Raw genomic sequence first — 25265 nt, 5'->3', positions numbered from 1 at the left:
TCCATGTTAATTTCGGCGACTTTTACTCTTCATTTTTTATAAATCATAAGTTTTCAACCTGCTCTCATTTGGTCATTTTTCATCTGATTAAGAAAATGAGAACATGCTCGCGTTCCCCAAACCTTTGCCGTTCTAACGAGCCATTTCTGGAATCTGCATCTTGAACCGTTAAGTCGTGAGAGGCTTTTGTTCGAGGTGTGCGTATCTCAGTGTAATGTGTGTGCGTGACGTCTCCAAGTCAAATGTGTCCAACAAGTTAAAATCAAATGTGTGTGCGTGAATGTGCATGTTTCTTAAAAGGACAGTAAGATACTTTTAGTTTATGTTGATTATGGTTAACTTCCACATTTCTTGACCGATTTCAATCGTTTGAATTTTGAACTGTTCAGCTCATTTACATTTTTTTTTAAATACATAAAAATAAAAATATAACACATTATTATTATTATTTTTAATGCAATGGAATCCACTGCTTTTTTAGCTATACTGCCTGGTCTCTCACTTCTGCATAGCAACTGCCTCAGCCAATCATCTCTCTTACTGTTGAGCTCAACTCACCGCCTTTTTGTCTTGGTGTACTCAAGGCTTGGCGACCATCTTGGCCAATTGATTAGGTACGCCCAGGATTCTCGCCACTCCGCTCGCCCAGGGCGGCGGCCATCTTGGCCAATTAATAAGGTACGCCAAGGACTCTCTCCCCCTCGCCCACCCGGGTCGGCGGCCATCTTGGCCATTTGACTACTACTAAAATTACTACAACTACTACTAATACTACTACTACTACTACAAGTACTTGCTACTACTAAAAGTCCTAGTACTATACTACTACTACTATTGCTACAAGTACTACATGCGTCTTTCCACCTTGCAAGAGTCAGCAGTTCCATTCGAAATTTCCGTGGGAATTTTTCTAGTTCTAATTACAGCTCATCAGCAAGCCTTTTTAAGAGATTTTTAAGTCATTCAAAAATATTTTGGAAAATTCAAACCCTTATTACGATGTTTCGAGTATTGGCAGGATTCTGATTCCATATTTGCAGGCTGCCCTGATCCCAATCATCCGCAAACAGCAGAGGCCCACTGCATAGACATATATAATGTAGTGATATTTATATATAGTTTTCCTTCATGACCATACTTGGTCTAATACCAAGTATGGTCATGGTTGATTACGTTTTGATTACTCTAAGTAATCAAAACATAATCAAGTTACATTACTTTAATATTATGGTATTTGGATTACAATACTAACTACATTTTTTTAACAAGTAACTTGTAAATGTAACGGAATACATTTTAAAAGTAACCCTCCAACCTGGTTGTACATATTTGTTGTACCGTATTTTCACGACTGTAAGGCACACTTTAAAGTCTTAAATGTTCTCAAAAGTCTACGGTGCGCCTAAAAGTGAGATGCACCTTGTGTGTGGACCAAAGTCCAAAATCTGACTGACTGTGGGAGGATTTCCCGTTGACACATTGCTTATTTACAAAAAAGGCGGACGTGACTGAGGACAGACATGAGAGCATGAGTCAACTTGGTGGCGAATTCTCCGGCAGCCCCTCCTCCCCCTTAGCATGAAGCAATGCACAACTCCCAACCTGCTGAATGTACCACCTGCTATGAAATTAAATCCACCTACATCATTAAAACGTAAAATATTTACTTCATTATAGCCATTGTAACTTAAAATCAGATCTGGCTAACTAATTTTTTGGGAAAGCCGAGTTCATGTTCTGTATTTGTATCTGTATTTCTATCACTTCTATAGCATTTTAGTGTGTTGATAGTAAATAGTAGTTCATACAGAAGACTACTGACTGAATCTGGGAATTAGAACTACAGGTGTAGTGTTGTCGGACTTCCGGTTTAGAAAACGGTGAAATGGCAACCTAGAAAACGCAATCCAGGGCCTGTCTCGCCAAGGTCCATTGTAACTAAAGTATAGAGCTACAGAATGAAAAAAGAACTGCTGAAGTTGGCCTAGCAAAAACGAGGCTTTCTACTGGACGGGAAAAGAATAAACCTAGATCAAGATTACACGTCTGACGTGTTAAAACGGCGCAGGGAATATGCCGAGGTGAAGAAAGCGCTTAAAAAGGCAACAACAGGTTCCAAATTCCATTCACAACCAAACTGAGTCTTTTATGCAGATGGAACCGTGTTGTATAATTCGGCAAGGGAGGCCACGGAGGACATGGCTAAGAAAGGGACACCCGGATTCTGTTATAGAGAGGGTACAAAGCTTCACCTGGCGCACTAGCAGAGGAGCATTTCCTACTGTGTGCCTGTTAATTGAACGCACCTCAAGTCCACTGCAGAACGCGAGTGACTGTTGCTTTTTCTTCTGCTTCTCTGCGATAAACATTTTTCTATCATTACAAAACGTTTCTAAAACTGAAAATGGAAAACCACACGTGTGTTCTTCACGTTTTTATTGAAAATATGTGTAGGTAGTGCCGTCGCATGGCTTACAGACAGGCTTTGTCATGTCGGTTGGGTTGTCGTGGCTGTCGCCCATGTAAGCAAAAAAAGCTCTATGACACTTGGCGCTTCATGCTTCGCAACCAGGAGTGGACGGGCAGCGAGCGCTTCAGTGCTTAAAGACATATTTTTTTAGATACTGGTGCTAAAAAAGATGATACAGAGCCATTTTTGACGCCGAAACATCGAGGTACGGTACTGCTAGCGGTATCCTGTACAACACTAATAAGAACATGAGGTGCTGACCACATATCAGAATAGACACATCCATACAGTATGACACCAGCTAAATTTAGACCTCTCTGCTGACCAAATTTGGGCCTGAGGTACCATTAGGCTGTATCAGAATCAGAACGGCTTCGTCAAAATCCGGTCTTGAATCTGGTTGAAATGCTGTGGCATGATCTCAAAAGGGCATTATTCATGCTCCAAAACACTCCAGTGTTGCAGAGTCAAAGCAATTCTGCAAGAGTGGGTGAAGCCAACTAAGGTATTAGGTTTTGGGGGCAAGTACTCTTTCCACACAGGGCCAGGTAGCTTTGAAGTTTTTTTTTCCTTAATAAATGAAATCACTTTTTCAAAACATTTTGTTTTAACTTGCGCTCTCTCTCCGACATTTTAGTTTGTTTGATGATCTTAAAACAAAGTGGGCTAAGTATACATAGTATTTACATGACGCCACCGACCCAGCAGGCGTTTGGTGTGGCAAATGGCAACGAGACGCAAGCAAATGCTGAGGAGCGCTCGTGTTTGCTTACTACAAGTTACGTTGATTCATTCTGGATTTTCACAAACCGCTTCACAATGGTACAAAAATAGGGCGAACAAAGATGTGAAACGAAGCTTGTAGATAGTATTCACACGACATCATTTGACCCACATCGCACTGTATGCCGTTCACGGGTCCATGGAATAATGTCAAATTGGGAACGAACAAAGAGGTGTCCAGAATTGCAAAGATACATCGAAAGGATTTCCAACAGACAAAGTCTACCAAAGTGTGTTGCTTTTATCATACAATGCTTTTACCATAATGTGATGGTGATATATGTGAGCTGCTAGCCGTGGCTAGCTCTGGCTAAAAATAGATCTGGTTGTCAAGATGTTCGATTTTGAGATCTCTACAAATACCCTCCTTAAAGTCTCTTATTTTCCTTTTCCAGCAGCCCAAAAGTTGAAATTGTTGTTAAAATGTACGAAAATAAGTGATGAATCAACAATGTTTTTGTTTTTGTTGTAACATACTAGCGCGGCTAGCACGGTCGGGGAACTAGCTAACTTGCCAAAATTCTTCACCACAAATTCACAATTGAAAATGCACATAGCAAACAATAAAAGCCGAAAGTACAGAAGACGCAAGAATGTCCGTGTTTTGTGAGCCATCCTACCTGAGAGCATATGTTGCCATGTTGTCCGGTCCCGGCACTCTCAGCAAATGTTTGTAATCAAAGCGATTCACTAATCAAACGTATCAACGTGTACCGCTGCAATGAGTGTTGAGCTAAATCTTCCGCATACGTCTTGCTTACACAGGTAACGTTAGAGGAAGCTGGGGGTGACATTCATCATCATCAATAACAAAAGAACATTTGGTGTAAACACAATACAAACACAGCTGAGTCCGCTGGGAAGTTGCCCCAACATAAGGGGCGGGCTTGCGATCCTGTGACGTCAGTCTATGTGTATATATATATATATATATATATATATATATATATATATATATATATATATATATATATATATATATTAAAAAAAAGAAGATACATACCTCATCAGCCAGCCTGAGCAGCATGCGAAGAAAGCGTCCCAAGTGTCCTTGTCTGGCTGAAAGCTCACCTCTGCCCGAGTAGTCTGTTCTATAAAGAGCTGTGGCACTGTCGACTATTAGCAGAGCATATCTATCAACAGACACAAAGAACAGAAAAATGCAAAAGTTCATTTCATGTGCAGGGGTGCCAAAAAGGCCAATGTTTTTTTTTTTTAAGTTTTGGTACAGGGATGAAAAAAACAGCTGATTGTACTACTGCAACATCATTACAATTTCTTGAGTTGGGAAAATGGATATATTCCATTAATTATATTCCATAAATGGGCGACCGTGGTTAAGGAGGTAGAGTGGCCGTGGCTCAAGAGGTTGAGGGTCGTCCAGCAACCAGTGTCTGCTGTTTGAATCCCGCGCCATAGGTATCTTTACCAGATACTTAGTGTAAGAGGATTTATTTTTACATTGATATATGCATTTGTGGGAATCTATTTTGTTTCTGATTTGGGGGGACGGAACTATTGTAAATGAGCGCAATTGGCGGAAAGATACATGGAAAGAAAGGGGGAGCGATTGAGACCATTGTTGTGACTCGAGAGCGAGACGACACAATAAAGTTGTGCTGGAGTTATTCCCACTCGGAATGCTGTTTTCTTTCTCACGACCTTCCTTTGGAGTGATCCACGATACACTCGTCTTCCAGAAGCTCTAGTGTTACATTAGGTTTGTCCGTTTCCCTCGGAGTCGGCGATTCCTGGTTTTGTCACAGCTGCATGTCCTGCCCTAAACAACGCCTAATTGGTCCGACCTAAAAAAGGTCGGTTGCGAATGAAACAGCAGTAGCAGTACTAGATGGATTTTTGTAGTATTTTTGAACAAATACCGTGAAAATTCAGCTGGCAAGATTAAAGGCAGTGTGGACAGATTTTTTTTTCTACACGTGGGGGGTTTTCACATGTGTACAAAGACTCAATTGAAAGCTGCCCTTGTGGCCCAGAGTTACTAAACTGAAATTACTTTGCGGCGGACTAGATGGTGCAGCCCAATAGTTAAGAATCACTGGTCTACATTTCATTACAAACATGAAAACAAACAAGCATCTTCTTCTTTTCCTTTTGGATTTTCCCTTCATGGGTCACCACAGCGAATCAGTTGCCTCCATCTAACCCTGTCCTCTGCATCCTCTGCTCCCACACCTACTACTTTCATGTCCTCTTTAACTACATCCATAAACCTCCTCTATGGTCTTCCTCTAGACCATAGGTGTCAAACTCCGGTCCTCGAGGGCCGCATACCTGCAGGTTTTGCCGGTTTCACTCTTCCAACATAAGATGATTCCAATCAGCAGGATCGTTATCAGGCATATGCAGAGCTTGCTGATGAGCTGATCATATACCAGCTGTGTTGGAGAGGGGAACATCCAAAACCTGCAGGAGTGCAGCCCTCCAGGACCGGAGTTTGACACCTATGTTCTTGACCTCTTGCCTGGCATTTGGAAACTCAGCATCCTTCTGCCCATATACTCACTATCTTTCAAGACACAATGTAGCTCCTTCTGACCTTCTCTGTACTTCTCTATCAACATCCTCAGAGCTGAAAAGACAAAAATACTGCATCTGTGGCACTCTTTTTTGGGGGGCATGAAGCCATACTGCTGATCACAAATGTTCACCTCTGCCCTCAGTCTAGCTTCAACTACTCTTTCCCAAAGCTTCATTGTGCGACTCATCAGCTTTATTGCTCTGTAGTTGCTACAACTCCACACGTCTCCCTTGTTCTTAAAAAATGGGCACCAGCACAGTTATCCTCCATTCCTCAGGCATCTTCTCACTATCTAAGATCCTGTTTAACAATCCAGGCAGAAATTCTACTGCTACCTCTCCTAGACACTTCCATATATCCACAGGTATATCATCAGGACCGAGTGCCTTTCCACTCTTCATTATCTTCAATGCCCTTCTCACTTCATCTTTACTAATCTTTGCTACTTCCTGGTCCACAACAGTCACCTCTTCTACTCTTCATTCTCTCTCATTTTCAAGTACTCTTTCCATCTTCCCACCACACTACTAGTATCTGTCAACACAGTTCCATCCTATCCTTTATTTCCCTAACCTGTTGCATATCCTCTTGTCTCTTTGCCTTGCCAGCCTGTATTATTCAATTAAATTTTATTTAAGACTCAGGGTCCACTCTTAAAAACAAACAAAACAAGCACACACACAAAAATAATCTAATATAATATAATATAATATACAATACAGTTATAATAGAATAATATACAATACAGTTGCACATTAAGAAGACAGGCATACCAGTGTTTCCATATGTTTGACAGGTAGAGAAATGCACTCCATCCAATATTCGTGTGTGACACCGAAATTTCATTTTGAGACTTTTCCAGTCTACCAATAAAACTATACATTAAAATTCTTAGTACAGCTTGCAAAGTGTTTACTCGCGCAGAGACAAACATCTCAGTTGCACTAGTCCATCGTGGCCTTCTTAACTCTTTGACCGCCAAAAACGTTTAATAACGTTTAGTAAAATCCACATGAGTGCAGCCAAAAACGTTAACGCTATTTATGGGCACTAGATGGCAGCGATGAGTCTCTTTGGACAAGATCGGGTAGGAGTCAGTAGAAGACGTGAGGCGGAGCTAGAGTGTTGAGGGGAGAATGGCTGAGGAAGCGAAAATGGCGACCGGTTGCAAGCAGCTCACGCTTGAGCATTTTTTTCAAAGACGAAAAGCATCGACCAATGCTAAAGAGCACATTGATGATGATGATGGTGACTCCGAGGTTGACGCCGAATTTGGAAGCGTTGACGCGGCGGCTTCGATCACGTCGTAAAGCCTCACCGGCTAGCGATGCTAACGCCGGAAAACGTGGTGCACAACCGAGCACTTCTGCACAGGCGGACGTTCAATCGGATGATGAAAAGTACCCCGAGTCCAATGCATATTCATCGGAGGAGTGGGTACAGTCTGATCACAGAGAACACACTGGTTCTGGACTACAATGCCACCATGAATGGAGTGGATAAGATGGATCAGAACATCTCTTACCACCCGGTATAGGAACTGAAGGACATGAGGAAGCCAGACGTAACACCAGGTCACCGTATCATGATCCTGAGAGTAGACTTGATGACAACATGGCCAAACACACACTGCAGTATATACCTGCTACTCCCCGGAAAAAAAGGCCGGCAAGAAAGTGTAGGGTCTGCACGCGAAGAGGCAATCACAGTGAAACTAATCTGTGGTTTAAATCCTGCTGCGTCCCCTTGCACGCAGGAGAGTGGTTACACAATATACCACACAAAAAGAAAAACTGTGTAGTTGAAACATCCACACAATTGTAAATAGTACCACAGTTGCACACATTTGTAAATAGTTTGCCAAATTGTTTTGTCAAATTGTTACACTGTTGAATGTAAATAAACGTATTTTGCTATCATAAAACACTTTTTTCATTGTTGGTGGTAGTGTTTTACAGAAGTAAAGCATTATTTAGGTGTTTGTGGCATCATTCATAGAAAAAAAAAAGGTGTCCAATTCACTAGAGTGCATGAAATAATATCGTTTCACAAAAAGCTTGATTTCTCCATATTTTGGTCCAAAACAGAGCATTTGGGTGAAACTAACCTATTTCCTATTGTTGATTACTGAAAAACTGAATAAGGTAGAAACAAACTTTTTTTTCCGATGAAAGATGAGAGTTCAATCTTTCATTTGGTAGTACCTGTGTTTCCATAGTCCAAACGCAAAATTTTCTGTGGACCTTGAACGATCAGTCAAAATGCTTAAATCAGCTGGCACTCACATGTTCTCTTTTCTGAAAATGCTTGGCAGTCAAAGAGTTAAAAGCACTCACAGAGCATCGTTATAGGCCACCTGAAGCCTGTAAATACTTGCTTTTTTATAACTATGCCAAAGGTGAGCTGTATACAAAGGTGTACAATATGATTTAAACAGGAACAACTTTACATCATCAGAACATGGACCAAACTTGCGCAGCAGTGTATTAACCTGGGCATACAATATCCTACATTAACTGTAGATATGATCATCTACCATATTGTGAGTGATGTGTCCAAGATATTTCACCTTATATGTTACATTTAATTTCACATTTAACCAATAAAAATCAGGATAGTTCATGTGCTTGTCATTCCAGCTTATGAGCGAGACAGCGGTAAGAAGAAGGAAGAGGGGCTTGCCGGGTTTGTGAATGATAAGTGGTACAACCCCAGCCATATTAATATACTCTGCAGTAGAGACTGAACTGCTGGCAGTTAGTATGCGGCCATACTATCTGCCGAGGGAACTCTCGCATGTCATCGCAATCGTAGCATATGTTCTCCCCTCTGCAAATGCTAACACGGCCAGCAAAGCTCTCCACTCGGCTGTGAGCAGCATCCACAAGCCCTCCTCCTACATTGCCAACTTTCAGACAGTATGTCATCTGCCACACCAGAGGAAATAAGGCCCTTGATCTCTTTTATGCCAACATCAAGGAGGCATACACATCCTCACCCCTTCCTCCTCTGGGGAGATACGACCATGATTTTGTGTATGTTCTCCCTGTGTACAAGCCTTTAGTACACAGACAACCAGCTACGACCTACACAGGGAAGATGTGGTCCGAGGAGGCTGTGGAGACATTGAAAGACTGAAGATGGCGCTGAAGCGTCTGGCCCACACCCGGCCGTCGCGGGCAATACAGGGACGATTAGCCGCGACGAGTAGAAGGGCCGGACGGAAGCCTCGGGCGCGGGCCCGGGTGGAGCCGCCGTGGGTGCAGATCTTGGTGGTAGTAGCAAATATTCAAACGGCAGCTTTGAAGGCCGAAGTGGAGAAGGGTTTTGCTTAGTTTTATTCATTTTTTCCTTTCGGACACATTATTACAGGTTACATCAATCACATCATATAACTTGCAACATTGACATCCAAAAGAAGGGCTGATGAATGATAAATGGCTTATTAGTAACCCATCCCCATCGATTCTTACTATACGCATCAGTCATATATATTTATTATGATAGTCATTACAGATGCGTCCTTCCTCGACAGCTGCGTCCTTAATTCTCCACAAGATCAGCAGTTGAACATGTGTCAGTCGGTCCTAAGGGATGGGCGAGCGCCGTTACGAAGTGCGGGGTGATGGCCTACGTCGCCCTTGTTCGATCGAAAGGGAATCTGGTTCAAATCCCTGAACCTGGAATGGGCCGGAGCCCCGCGCACCCAGTGCGGCAACGCGAACGATCCCGGAGAAACCGGCGTGAGCCCCGGGGAGAGTTCTCCTTTCTGTGTGAAGGGCAGGGCGCCCTTGTAATGGGTTCGCTCGATAGGGGCCCGCGCCCTGGAAAGAGTCACGGTTCCGGCGGCATCCGGTGAGCCGGCCCTTGAAAATCCGGGGGAGAGGGTGTAAATCTCGCGCCAGGCCGTACCCATATCCCCAGCAGGTCTCCAAGGTAAATAGCCTCTAGCATGTAAGAACAAGGCGGGTAAGGGAAGTCGGCAAGTCAGGTCTGTAACTTCGGGACAAGGATTGGCTCTAAGGGCTGGGTCGGTCGGGCTGGGTTGCGAAGCGGGGCTGGGCGCGCGCCGAGGCTGGGGGAGCAGCCTCTATTAAACTATTAAAAAACGATTACTAAACTATGAAACTATTAAACCGATCAGCTTTAACGGTTGTCAAAAACTGTTCCAGCCTGGAGGAGGGACGGCGAGCCAAAATGGAGTAAAGATGTACATTTGTGTATTACTTTGAACTTTGAACCTTCAAGGACTCGCTAACGTGGCTCATTTCTGCACATGGCTGTTAAACTACAGAAATTTAAGCTCGACGGCGCTGCTGAGAAGCCCAACAGGCGGACTGAGAAGCCCAACAGGCGGACTGAGAAGCTACAAGCTGCCGAATCGGACAACTCCAAGAGCTCACTGACACATCAGGACATGGGCGACGACATCAAAGCTTAGATTCTGATGACCTTGAGAGGCGACATCACACAAATCTTAAGAAAGGAACTTAACAACGCCCTGGTGAATGACTTTGATAGCATCGAAACCAACGTCCAGGAAGTGAAGGATGATATGTCTGCATAGTCTGATGATGTAACCAAATTGAAAGCCACGGTGAAAGAGCTCCAGAACGATGTAAAATCACTTCAGGAGAAGTGTGAAGATTTGGAAGGAAGGATGAGGCGTGGAAACATCCACATTGTGGGCATCGATGAATATCCAAACTCCAGTAGTCCAGAGGAAGTGTCTAAAATCATCAGACAAGTTCTTCAGCTTCACAGGGATGTCAAAGTTGATCGGTCGCACCGTACACTTGCACCCAGGAAGCCAGGTGACAACAGGCCCAGAGTGATCGCTGCCAAGATGCACTACGATGGAGATGCTGTGGACCTCTTGAGAAGAGCCAGGGAGAAAGCTCCGCTGATGTACAATGGAAAAAGGATCAGCTTTTTCCCGGACTACACCACAGGAAATGCACGGAAAGCTTTGCGGGGGCGTCGTGACGTGTGTTTTGGATTGTTCTATCCAGCAAGATTCCGAATCACCTTCAAGAATGAAAGCCTGGAGTTTCAAGATCCCGCCAAAGCCACGACTTACATCCAGTTCATTATCCTTTCCGTGACTGGAGGGTAATCTTAAGGTACTGTATGCTCGAAAACATAAAACCAGTCTTAGCTGGTGTGAACAATGACATACATTGTTTGCACAATTTGGTTTATGAGTTCCAAAAGGTAGCACTAGCAACTTTTTTTCCCCCCTTACCTGTAATTGCATATTCAGACCGAAGAATGTTGTATATTTTTCTCTTACTTGCTTTAATTCCATATGTGATCTGCAGGAGCCTGAGCTCCAATGCTGTTTTGTTTTGGTTAATTCACAGTTTGGTTTTTGCTCCTCCCTTTTGGAGTGGATAAAGCACATCGTGTCGGACGGTGTTTTTTGCTGCTTAAATATAGTGGCTAGGGACGTTCAAGTTATTATATTATAAGTTACAATGTGAGAGGATTGAATAGCCCAGTCAAAAAAAAGAAAATATGATTACAGCTTAAACACCTCAAATGCCAAATTGCTTTATTGCAAGAAACCCATTTATCAGATGATGAACACCAGAAACTAAGGAAATCCTGGGCTGCTAAAGTGTAATATTCATCTCACTGCTCTGGGAAAAGAAGAGGGGTGGCAATATTGATGCATAAACATTAATTTTGTTGTAACATTAGTACATAGAGATGAAGAAAGTAGGTTTATACTTGTGAATGGTCTCCTAGATGGCATTGCAGTCTCTATTGTTAATGTTTGTGCCCCAAATGAGGATCAACCAGGTTTTATTAAGTTATTTAATAGGATCGCGGAGCATAGCTCTGGCCTCTTACTTATGGGTGGAGATTTCAACTGTGTAATGTCTCAACAAGATAGGCAGTCTGCATCTCAAATCGCCATATCAAAAATAGGAAAAAAATCTCAAATATTTGTCTGCAGAGGCAGGATTGTAGATGTATGAAGATGCAAATTCCCGAAAGGGAGAGACTTTACGTTATACTCTAACAGACATGCAATCTATACTAGAATGGATTTTTTTTTTTTTTACTCCTGAAGCTGAACTGCAGTCGAAAACATGAATATCATGCCCATCACAATTTTAGACCACGCACCGGTCATTCTACAGTAGGATCTGGACTTGACACAAACACCAAAGCAATGGAGATTTAATGCCTCTCTCCTTAATGACACAGAATTTGCCAATTTTATTAAAACTGAGTTTAAGAATACAAAACAATACTCCAGGCATATCTCCCATTGTATTGTGTGATTGTGCTAAAGCTTATCTAAGAGGGAGTATTATTTCTTACACTACAGCAAGAAAGCGACGTAAGATTGCTAAACAATTAGAATTAGAGGCCAAAATCCGTGAACTGGAACATAAACACAAACAAGGGACGTTATCTAACCTAGCATATCTCAGTATAGCTTCGTGACCAACTTCAAGGATTCTTCAATTCAACTTCAATTTTTATCAGAAAAAATTTTGGTTGAACTTACGATTTGCCAAGCACCAGTATTATGAACATGGAAATACAGCAAGCAGACTCTTGGCTTTTAAATGACAAAAACAACAATCCTTTAATATTGTGCATAAAATAAAAGTGGGAAGCAAATTTGTAGTCCAAAACCAAGGAGATAGCTGAAGCTTTTTATAGTTTTTTATAAACTCCTGTACCAAGATACTTATATATGTATCGATGATTCTAAAATAGCACAATTTCTACAAAGTATTAATCTAACTGTACTGCCTGAATCTGCAGGCCTGGACGAATCAATTTGTGATTGGGAAATTAAATAGATTATCTCATCTTTTAAAAATAACAAATGCACTGGGCCAGACGGAATAATAGATGAGTTTTATAAGTGTTTTCAGGAAGAAGTTACCACCCTCCTCTTAAATGCCTACCATTACTCATTAGAAACCAAAACAATGGCTTCATCCTGGTCAGAAGCTACAATAGCAGTATTACATAAAGCTGGCAAAGATCCTACCAATTGTGGCTCTTACAGGCCCTTATCTATGCTAAATGGATGTACATATTTTGACAGCAATACTAGCACGTCTTAACAAAATAACTAAAATCATTCATCCAGATCAATGTTTGGAAGGTTTTATTACTGGGAGACACTATGGAAATAACTTAAGGCGCTTACTTAATATATTATCACATCAAAAACCGAGTAAGACCAGGACAACTGTCCTGTCATTAGATACACAAAAGGCGCTTGACCGAGTGTCATGGAAATATTAAATTCATACGCTAAAAATAAATAAATTTGGCCCTAAGTTTATTGATTGGATTGAAACAATATATTCTTCCCCTCAAGCAGCTGTCAGGGTGGACAGGTTCTGGTCTGCAAGGTTTAATTTGAAACGTGTATACCGGCAAGGATGCCCACTGTCATTCTTGTTCTTTGCCATTAGTATCGAACCACTAGCTCAACTGATGATATAAAAGTAGTGTTGATTGGCAAAGAAGAACATAAAATATCTCTTGTATGCTGACAACGTCCTTATGCATTTGACTGAAGCGTCCTCTAGAATTCCATGTCTAATGAAGAAGTTATCATTATATGGTTATTACTCTGGGTATAAAATCAATGTTGATAAGACAGAGGCCATGGATGTTTTGGGTGATATCCCGCTGGAACTAAAACGACAAAGCGGGTTTTCGTTGACCAAAAGAAGGAATAAAGTATTTGGGAATTTATATTCCCATCTCATTAGACAACTTCTATCATGCAAATTATGGCAGAATAATTACTACTATAAAAAACGACTTAGATCGTTGGTCAGCACTGCATCTCGCTCCTTGGACGCATAGAATCCATTCCTATGAATGTTTTACCAAGGTTTTTATACCTATTTAAAATGCTGCCTTTAGAAATACCTAAGTCTATATTTGAAGAACTGGACAATTTTTTTTTCAAAATTCAGATAGCAGGGGAAGCGCTCCCGGATAAAATATAAAAAACTTAACAAAGAGTTAAGGAAGAAGGTGGACTTCTGAAATATTATTTCTGGGCAGCACAATTGAAACCTTTGATTTCATGGATGCAAAGTGATGCTCATACTTGATGGTTAAGCATTGAACAAACAATTTGCTCTGTACCTTTGCAAGTATTGCCATTTGTCGACATTCCGGTTTTGGGTCTAGGAAGGTGGACTAAAAACACGCTTGACCTATGGAAGAGAGTCAGACTTGACTTCAAGCTGCCAACTCACTTTTTCTGTTCTGTCTAGCATTGCACACTTGAAATCCTTCACTCCAAATAATTTAGATGTGGGCTTTCGTAAATGGGCTGATCAGGGTCTTGTCCATGTTCATCGCTTGATGGATACAATTGTTTGTCATTCAAACATCTAGGGAAAAATTCACAGCTTCAAAAAGCTGTTTTTTTTATTTTTATTTTTTTTATTTTTTTATAAAGGTATTTGCAAATACGGTCCTTTTTGACATGTCATAAAGAATGGGGGGAAATTATGAACCCATCACCAGCAACAGCGAGAGGACAAAAAAGTTATTACAAAGCTTTGTAAAATATTTGTATTATTGGCTCATGATTGGCCCATTTCTGCAAAACAAAGATGGGAAATGGAGACGGGCCGGATTATATCTAATGAAAAGTGGAGAGGTATGTACGGCGGCACACCAGACCACTAACTCTAACACATGGAAAGAATTTAAATGGAATATTTGATGTATATTTCAGGACCCCAGACTTTGTTGCTACGATGACCCCTAATGTTCCGAGTGTGTTGGAGGAACTGTGGCACTGAGGTGCCTAATAACACACATATTTTTTGGTCTTGCTCCAAACTACAGGGCTTCTGGGATGGAGTTGTACAGGGCTATGAACCAGATTTTTCAAGTTACAATACCAAGGGACTCAATGGTGGGCTGTACTTGGTACCACTCCACCAGGGGTGCAGGGACAGGCTGCAACATGTATTTTAAACATTCTTTTCACAGCAGCTCTGAAATGCATTACAAGCTCTTGGTTGCAAACTGAACCTCCCTCCTCTAAATTTTGGATAAAAAAATTGAGAACTCTTATCAGATGGAAAAGATAACTTGTTGTAAAGAACTCAATAACATTTTTGTAAAAAAATAAAATAAATAAAAAACTGTTCCAGCCCTACCTCATACTGTATGCATGAGAACCCAATAGACTCAAGTCATCTTTCATTTGAGTCTTTCGGGTTCTCATGCCTGGCAATCCTCAGCCAGGGCCATTTCCTGTATATAAACAATATGTCGGCACTGCTCCGCTTGACTGTATGTCGGCATACGTTCCACTTAACTCTTTGACTGCCAGACGTTTTCAGAAAAGGGATGCTGTCAGTGCTAGCCGATTTAAGCATTTTGACTGATCTTTCAAGGTCCACAGAAAATTTGGACTATGGAAACACACATACTACCAAATGAAAGATTGAACTCTCATCTTTCATCAGAAAAAAAAAGTTTGTTTCTACCTTATTCCGTTTTTCAGTAATCAACAATAGAAAATGGTTAGTTTCACCCAAATGCTCTCTTTTGAAACAAAAAACGGAGAAATCAAGCTTTTTGTGAAACGATATTTCGTGCACTTTAGTGAATTTGACACCTTTTTTTTTCCATGAATGATGCCACAAACACCTAAACAGTGTTTTACTTCTGTAAAACACTACCACCAACAATGAAAAAGTGTTTTATGATAGCAAAATACGTTTATTTACATTCAACAGTGTAACAATTTGACAAAACAATTTGGCAAACTATTTACAAATGTGTGCAACCGTGGTACTATTTACAATTGTGTGGATGTTTCAAATACAGTTTTCCTTTTTGTAACACTCCCCTACGTGCAAGTGGACGCAGCAGGATTTGCACAACAGATTAGTTTCACTGCGATGGCTCCTTCGCGTGCAGACGATACACTTTCTTGCCAGCCTTTTTTTCCGGGGAATAGCAAGTATATACTGCAGTGTGTGTTTGGCCATGTTGCCATCAAGTCTACTCTCAGGATCATGATACGGTGGTGTTACGTCTGGCTTCCTCATGTCCTTCTGTTCCTATACCGGGTGGTAAGAGATGTTCTGATCCATCGTATCCACTCCATTCATGGTGGCATCGTAGTCCAGAACCAGTGTCTTCTCCGTGATCAGACTGTACCCACTCCTCCGATGAATATGCATTGGACTCGTCGTCCGATTGAACGTACGCCTGAGCAGAAGTGCTCGGTTGTGCTCCGCGTTTTCCGGCGTTAGCATCGCTAGCCGGTGAGGCTTTATGACGTGATCATAGCCGCCGCGTCAACGCTTCCAACTTCGGCGTCAACCTCGGAGTCACCATCATCATCATTGTCGTCATCAATGTGCTCTTTAGCATTGGTCGATGCTTTTCGTCTTTGAAAAAAATGCTCAAGCGTGAGCTGCTTGCAACCGGTCGCCATTATGGCTTCCTCAGCCATTATCCCCTCAACACTCTAGCTCCGCCTCACGTCTTCTACTGACGCCTACCCAATCTTGTCCAAAGAGAGTCATCGCTGCCATCTAGGGGCTAAAAATAGGCATTATACTAACTAGATCTGCTTGATACTTTCAGCACAGCTGGCCAAGGCTTTCCTCTACCCGTTTCCACCCCCCCCAAAAAAAAAAACTTGGTGAACGTCTTTTAACGTCTTTGGCGCTCCTCCGTGGGATTTTACTAAATGTTATTTAACGTTTTTGGCAGTCAAAGAGTTAATAATAATAATAAAAAAAATATTTGTAATGCACTTTACATTTCAAGAGAATCTTCTTCCTGTCCAATGGGATTCTCTGGCATAAGGTTACAACACAGCCACGTAGTTCCATGCTGGCGAAGCAGGTGTGAATTTGATCAAGCTGGAGGTGCAAGCTTGATAGCTGGGCCACTTAATGACTCCCAAGGCCAAAGGTAACATTCCGATTTTATCACAGTCCAAAAACAGGGTATCCGTGTTGGGCCATGATGGGCAGAATGTTTTTGTTTCAGTCACTCCTGGTGGTCATGCAAAATTTATTAAATGAGATTGACTAACATAGTTTGTTTGGGAAGTAGACAAAATTAAGGTATTTCACCCTTAAGGTTAAAGTACCACTGACTGTCTCACACACCTAGGATGTATGCTGTATTGTATTTGAATATTGTAGTGTCCCGCTAAGTGACGAGTATCGCTCCTTCGAGCTGCGTTATTGTGGGAGGGGTAGATTTATGTTGAATGTATGTAGGCTTCTCAAGCTGTCACTAAGTGCAGTGATCTTTTACAGCCAATAGATGGCGTCCTTACACTGTTTTTCCTCAAGCTCTGTTCAGTGTCTGCTCACCTCTTCCCCTCCACTGCTCGAGGAGCGATATAAACACGTTGAGAGGCTGTGGAAAACAGACTCTGTCCTTCATCCTCCAGAAAAGGAAGTAGTGCGGTCCAAGCAAGACCAGTTAGCTTTAAGCAGAGCCACTGCCAAGACCCTTTGCATTAACGTGAATGGCACCCAAAGGTACGCAGCACCACTGCGTCGCCATCCAGACATGCCGCCGTTTGTTGCCCCCAAAGATTCTGCTATGCCGCTGCTACGCAGCACCGAGAGACGCCTCCTGAAGAATCAAGAATCAAAGCCTATAAGGTAGACATCCGAGAGCTCACACAGAACTACCTGATACGAGGAAAATCCCCGAGAGAACTTAACGAACCAAACAGATGGTCCCAGGGACCTTCCTTCCACCTTCAAAGTCGAGACAACTGGCCACAGAAGCCCAATACAGAGCCAACCGAGGTCCCGGCTGAGCTACGCAAGATTACCTTCTGTGCCCTGACAGTTACCTCGCTGACAAGTCCAAGTGACCGTATACAACACTTGGCCGGGGTTAATCGAAGCCAAGGCCCAGGAGCTTTATGGACAGAGTTCCTCAGACTCCTCTGCAAGTACAAAAGAGTACCAGCAAGCTGATACAGCAATGTTGCTGGAGGTACAACGACAATCGTTTCCTGAAGACTACAAGCTGCTAGCTAAGGGGAAGCCTGTCTTACCCAAGAGTTGTTTACTGACCTTATCCCCTGAACTCGATAGATCATCTGGCTTGGTAAGATTAGATGGCGTTCAGAAGGCCTTAGTGACTCGACCTTACACCCGGTTGTTCTCGACCCATCACATTCAGTCACCCGGCTGCTTATCCAGAAGTACGACAGTGAACTACACCTTCCCGGTCCAGAGCGGGTCTACGCTGAGTTGCGGAGGTCGTTCTGGATCCTCAGAGGCAGAGAAGCAGTCCGCAGACACCAGCATTCCTGTGCTGAATGCTGACGCTGGAGAGCTCAACCCTCCATTCCCAAGATGGCAGATCTACCAGCTGCCCACCTCAGATTATTCAAGCCAGCCTTCTACTCAACGGGTGTGGACTGATTCGGGCCGATGTTGGTCAAGGTGGCCCGACGTCAAGAGAAGCGCTGGGGAATAATCTTTAAGTGCCTAACAACTCGGGCAGTCCATCTGGACCTTTTGAGGACCATGGATGCAGACGCATAACTGATGGCTCTCCGCAGGTTCATAGCCAGACGCGGAACCCCTGCAGAGTTGTAGTCCGACCAAGGCACTAACTTCAAGGGTGGAGAGCGTGAACTGCAAGAGGCCTTTGCCAACATGACACCGACTCTACAGCAACAGCTTGCAAGTCAGAAAATTTACTTCAACTTTAACCCCCCTGCGGCTCCTTATTTTGGCGGGTGTGGGAGCGAGAAATCCGCTCTGTAAAGACTGCCCTGTACACCTGTGTTGGAGCCCAACCTGTCTACGAGGATGTCCTGCTCACGGTCCTGCTGGAAGTGGAGTCCATCCTCAACTCCAAGCCTTTGGGCTACGTCTCCGCCGACGCAGCCAATGCCGACCCTGTGACTCCCAACAGTCTGCTGATGGGGCAGCCGGATTGATCGCTCCCACAAGTCGTGTATCCTGAGACGGAGGCCCCCTAGCATTGTGCCGCCGTCGTTCGCGGTCATTAATATTCGAGTATATGCGTATGCTGTATTGTATTTGCATATTGTAGTGTCCCGCTAAGTGATGAGTATCGCTCCTCCGAGCTGCGTTATTGTGGGAGTGGTGGATCTATGTTGAATGTATGTAGGCTTCTCAAGCTGTCACTAAGTGCAGTGATCTTTTACAGCCAATTGATGGCGTCCTTGCACTGTTTTTCCTCAAGCTCTATTCAGTGTCTGCTCACCTCTTCCCCTCCACTGCTCGAGGAGCGATATATATTTTTCCTTGTAGCTTTTTTGTATTGTTGAGATGCAGCCAGCCTTTTGGACATTACTATATAGCTTGGTGATATATTTTGAGCCTTTGTTTATTTAAACTAATATTGAGAGCTAGTAGTTATTATTTTCCTCTGATTGTTTTTCAGACTCATTCCATTTCAGAATCATTCAATTTGCAGCTCAATATCAATGTCAAGTCAATTTTAAGATTAATTCCAATTACCTTTCCAGTCAATTTAAAGTTCATTCAATCAAACTCATGTCATGTCAATGTATATTCCTGGAAATCATCCATTCAGTAAAGGCTACTGAATCACACCCTGGAGTCCTGTCTCTTCCTGTCTGTGCTCTGACCGGCACACCGTTGTGTTTCCAGTAAGCCCCTGGAGAAACCAGCTCCTTCCTATCATCTTTATAATGTTTTTTTTCTCCTCAATGGCTGCATTGAATCCCTTTTCAATGGGCTCCTGGTTGTATGAAATTACAATGAAACATGACAAACCTAATGAAATAGACCGTTTTCAAGGATGTGAAAGATCAAAGCCTTTGTCACATTAAAATCTAGTTTACGATGTCACTAAACAAAAAATGTCAGTGTCAAAATCACTATTGTGCAAAAAATTTATGTTTTCACAAAAAGCTCGTTTTCTCCTTATCTTTTCAATTTTCGCCTAATGTCACTCAAATTACCTATTTTTAAATGGTGATTACTAAAGAACGGAATGAGGTACAAACATACTTTTTTTTCTAATGAAAGAATGGAACGTGATCTTTCATGTGGTACCCACAATGTTTATGATAACGTAGGGAAGTAAAAGAGTTAAGGTTACCACTGATTGTGAAATTTGTTTTCCCTATTTGACCCATCCCCTGCGGTGCCCCGCTCAGGAATCATTTGGTGATATAACACCCCAATTCCAACCCTTAACTCTTTCACTGCCAGACGTTTTCAGAAACGGGTTGTCCCCACTGCCAGCCGATTTAAGCATTTTGAGTGATCTTTCAAGGTCCACAGAAAATGTTGTGTTTGGACTATGGAAACACACATACTACCAAATGAAAGATTTGTTTCTACCTTATTCCGTTCTTCAGTAATCAACAATAGAAAATGGTTACTTTCACCGAAATTCTCTGTTTTGAAACAAAAAATGGAGAAAAAGAGCTTTTTGTGAAACGATGTTATTTCATGCACTCTAGTGAATTGTACACTTCTTTTTGTCCATGAATGATGCCACAAACACCTAAATAGTGCTTTACTTCTGTAAAACGCTTTCACCAACAATGAAAAAGTGTTTTTTGATTGCAAAATACGTTTATTTCCATTCAACAGTGTAACAATTTGACAAAACAATTTCGCAAACTATTTACAAATGTGTGCAACTGTGGTACTACTTACAATTATGTGGATGTTTCAAATACAGTTTTTCCTTTTGTAACGCTCCCCTGCGTGCAAGGAGACGCCAGGACTCGCACAACAGTTTACTTTCACTTTCGCATTGGTCCGTTTTGCGTGCAAACGCTACACTTTCTTGACGGGCTTTTTTCCCGGGGAATAAAAAGCAAGTAGCAGACTGTACACACTTCCTCCGATGAATATGCATTGGACTCGGGGCACTCTCCGTCGTCCGATCGAACGTCCGCCTGTGCGTGCTCGGTTGCGCTCCGCGTTAAGACACCGTCATAGCCGCCGCGTCAGCGGTTCCAATTTCGCCGTCAAGCTCGGATTCACCTTCATCATCATCGATGATGATCATCGTCGTCATCAATGTACTATTTTAGCGTTGGTCGATGCCTTTCGTCTTGTAAGTGTAGAGCTGCTTGCAAACGCTCGCCATTGCCCGTTCCCTCCTCCATCTAACGTCTTCTACTGCCGCGTCAATGCTTCCCAACCACGGAGTCACCACCCTCATCTTCATCATCGATGATGATCATCGTCGTCAACAATGTGCTCTTTCAGCGATGCTTTTGGTCTTTGAAAAAAACGGCTCGGGCGTGAGCTCCTCGCGACCGGCCGCCATTTTTCCTTTGTCTTCCATTCTCATCTCCTGCTCGACGCTCTAGCCTCCGCCTCTACTGACGCCCACCCGATCTTGTCAAAAGAGAGTCATCGCTGCCCTCTAGGGGCCAAAAATAGTCATTAGGCACAACAGACAGGCTGGAAACTTTCACCAGACATGCGGAAGGGTTTCCTCTACCCGTTTAAAAAATAAAAAATAAAAATCATTGGATGACGTCTTTTGACGTCATTGGCAGTGCTCGGTAGGTTTTTACTTGACGTCTTTAAACGTCAGTGGCAGTGAAAGAGTTAATGTGATCAAGCAGCGGGCTACTGGGTCGCATTTTTATAGTCTTTGGTATGACCTCACAGTCTCAGAGCAGACACTCTACTACAAGGCCACTGAGCAACTAACTAAAGAAGATACAAATAATATAAATAATAAATAAATTGTCCAACATCATTATTTAACAATGATGTGAAATGTTGTGCAATAACACAGAATAAAAAAACAAATAAAAATCATAAATCCTTTATCCCAACTGACCTGGACTCGGCCATCATGGCAGATGCCTGATAAAGCAGCTGCGTCTGATGATCCGTATTAAAAGCTCGAGCGTAGGCTACGTTGTCCAAAACATCACTGCCCACCAGCCCATACCTAGAAACAGAAGAAAAGATAGCTGGGCAAATTGCTCTTTTTGATTTGAAGTTTTATCACTACAGTTTTTCTCCATAGATTTGGCACATTTCTTGAAACTGAGATGACATTTTCAAAACTGCAAGCTCATTTGGCCAAACAGACCACAGATTTGTGCACAATCTACCAGTTCATTGGCAAAAGCGCACATTTATCCCAAAACTGCTCACACATGCTTCACTCCAAGAAGTTCCTTTTCCAAACAGAGTCGGTACAGTCACAACTGCAAAGATCCTTCTCATTTGCTTTGGCTCATCTGCATTCACTTAGTTCTTTTGCGAAAAAGAACTTGGATGATTTTGCACAACTCTTTGGATCATCTGCAAAAGCTTATATCTCTCCTAAAACAGCTCACCTAGGTGTCAAAATCAAATTTCTGTCATACAAGTAGTCAGTGCCCCCAAAATGCATCGTCCCTTGGCATTCTGTGAGCACTACAAGTCAAAATCATTAGAGGTTTTCTCACAACGGCTAACAAAATACAATTATATATAAAACTGAGTGGGGAAAAGGATTTTACAAGAGCAGTATTCAAAGTTTGCGGTTTGACATGCAGTCAAGGAAATTGCAACAGTTTTTATTCACAGAAAGTTACTTAAACATTGGAGTGCAACAAAAGAAAGTGTAAGCCAAATTCTGTATATTTATGAAAAACTAAAATCATATCTTGCACACAGCGTAAAAGAAGAACCAACTACTGTAACACTTTCACTTTCACTAGCCTTTCTCCTCTTGGCCATCATCCTCATTCTCTTGGGCATCCATACTGCTCTCGGTTTGGCCAAATGTTTTCATCTACATCGCAGCGAATATTTCCCTTGCAATGCAGCGAGGAAAAAAATGGGCCGTGAATGTCTCAACCATCCTTTACACTGATCCCATGTAATGTCTTTGCATGCAGCATCCATTGCTTGAAGTAGGGTCAACTGGTTTTGAGCCCGGTGTTCATACACTCTACCTCCATACTCTCCTTAGAGTATGGTGGTGGTAGTAGCTCCATGAACATCCTTGGATGGGTTGTAAACCATGCCCTGATGAGATGGCCAAGATGGAAATTCACATTGTCCCACACAATCACATAGTTTGTTAGGTGAGGGCCTTCCAGACATCTCTCAATTTCTGGGACCAGATTAGTGTACAGATGATCCAAGAAAATCAGGATTTTCTGAGTGTTGTATATTGGCCCCTCGCTGGCCTGGGACATCCACAGTCGCCCGCTGGCCAATGATTTGGCCAGGTTGAAACCAGCCTCATCGACAAACACGAGGATATGAGGCCTTTCATTCCCTTCTAATGCCAAAATTCTCTGCAATTGGATAAAAAATAAATTCAAATCAGTCATATAGAGAATGAAACTTGCTTACTGCTTACTTGCTGTAAGATTACAATGATGAACAAGAAATAACTGGCTTACTTGCACATACTGGTACCGCAGGTACTCTGTCAGTGTTTCTTTCAAATGGTACTCTGTAAATCTGTTTCATTGTCATCTGATGCTTCTTCAACACCCGGTCTATAGTGGAGAAGCTGGTAGAGTTGATATTTTGGAATGTAGCCTTGTCCTGAAGGATTGCATTACGGATCTCTCTCAGAGTGATAGCATTATTTGCAATCACCATGTTGCAGATTTCTTGTTCTTGATTGGGATTGAGAAAGCGTCCCCTGCCACCTATTTGAGGTTGTCGGCCAATCCTAGACATAGAAATGAAAGAACAATTTGAAATGTATGCGTTATGTATTTGTTACAGAACGTAAATGTATTGCTTAACAGTAAAGTGCATCAATTCTGCCCATTTATTTTCTCAAAATTATTTTCTTTGTCATATTTATAGTATCTTATTGTAACATCACATTGAGGTAAAATACTAGAGCACTTTAGGCCTACACACAAACAGAGTGAATATTTTATACATTTCTTGCTTTACATACACAGTACTGTATACTGTCATGTAGCTTATACACTTCTGTAATTCTATCATTGACCGAGTACCTACCGGTTTTCCCTGCGAAATATTTGAATGATGGAGCGAGGCACGTTAGGCTGAACTCGGCGGCCTGCCTCAGCCATTGTGCAATGATGGTTGATGACATGGTCAATGAGTGTGGCCCGGATTTCATCAGGGACAGCATGGTGCCTTCGTGCTCGGCCTCTTCGCCCTTTTCCACTACCACCCATTCTCACTCCTCTTCTTTTCCTTCCACCTCCTCCTCTTCCTTGACCTTTAAGTAACCCTTGTGGATTTACTTGGCCAAGTGCCTCCATGTTCACATTGCAAATGGCACTGGTATTGTTCAAGATCTATATATACATGACTGCAGTATTCACAATCATGGACAGCACGTCAGATAATTTAACATAACTGTTTGATTGATCTACCGAGATGTGCGAAACTCCTCCTTTGTTAGTCAAGTTCTACTTTCACTTGACTATCAATTACTGTCATGAATGTATCAAATACTTAATGAAATTCATATATGGTGTATATTCATACACTAACTGTTGGCTGGAACTAGAACAGAAGGATTGTAATAACCTCAGACTTCTAGATTTACTCTTTATTACAAGATCAATTAAGCGACATAATTGTTTTAAAAACCCAATGATTTCCGCCACCCTGACTGCTTGGTGGAAGGCATTAGAAATTACAAAAGCCCAAGTGGAGCCCTGTGGGCTTTCTCCCCTATGGCATAACCCTGACTTTCGAATTAACAACCAATCGTTTTATTTAGGTGTGTGGGAGCAGAAAGGAATTACACATCTCCACCATCTCTTCTCAGATAATGTTTATATCATATACAGCCTTGCTCCAAAAATACAAAATAACAAACGGAAATTTTTTACATTATCTGCAAGTTAAAAATATGATAAAGAAACAAATTCCAACACTTCAGGGTACGCTCCAACCGCCTGGTTTAGCTAAAGATATTGCCAAGCTTTCTCCGACAACAACAAAAAAACTTTCAAAAATATATAAGTTACTTGCATATACGGATAAAATGTCTTTACCCATCTTAAAATGGGGGACAGACTTGTCTATAGCTCCGGAATCTGACTTTTGGATTCAAGTTTGTGAAAATGCATTTAAAATGACAAAACACACAAATTTACAACTTATCCAATATAAAATTATCCATAGAACATACATTATTCAATATATGATGAAGAAAATGGGACTCTCCGACTCCGACATTTGTCTCCAGTGTTTACAAAACACTACAGACACTTATTTTCATGCTTTATGGTTATGCACTCCGGTTATGTATTTCTGGACTAAAGTCTTAGAAAAACTTTCCGCTATCTTGGACTATAGGATACCTTTATCTCCAAACTTGTGTTTGCTAGGTGACCTAACAACTGACCTACCACATAAACAATTTCAATCTACATTTGTAGCCCTTACTATCGCAAAAAAAACAATTCTTGTTAACTGGAAAAATAAACAAACTCTGAATATCGACCAATGGTCTAACCTCCTCATAAATCACATTTTAATGGAA

The 25265-nt window shown here is 42.0% G+C and overlaps 1 protein-coding gene across 3 annotated transcripts in view; it reads right to left on the bottom strand.

Moving 5' to 3' along the window:
* The window catches only part of rad51 (RAD51 recombinase), a 104851-nt gene that overhangs the window by 9167 nt on the left and 70419 nt on the right, over positions 1-25265 (bottom strand). For 2 of the 3 annotated variants that reach the window (XM_077552463.1, XM_077552465.1), the window contains exons 7-8: positions 21615-21728; positions 4257-4386 (exon numbers count right to left, since the gene is read on the bottom strand). In XM_077552463.1, the coding sequence (XP_077408589.1) occupies positions 4257-4386; positions 21615-21728 (244 nt within the window). Of the gene's footprint in view, positions 1-4256; positions 4387-21614; positions 21729-22304; positions 23074-23181; positions 23460-25265 lie in introns of those variants that run through there. The other variant, XM_077552466.1, reaches the window with a different exon arrangement.

This window comes from Vanacampus margaritifer, chromosome 19 (assembly GCF_051991255.1).
Source record: "Vanacampus margaritifer isolate UIUO_Vmar chromosome 19, RoL_Vmar_1.0, whole genome shotgun sequence".
Taxonomy (NCBI): domain Eukaryota; kingdom Metazoa; phylum Chordata; class Actinopteri; order Syngnathiformes; family Syngnathidae; genus Vanacampus; species Vanacampus margaritifer.
Note: the sequence above shows the minus strand (reverse complement) of the source record. Positions and strands in the feature narration are given on the sequence as shown.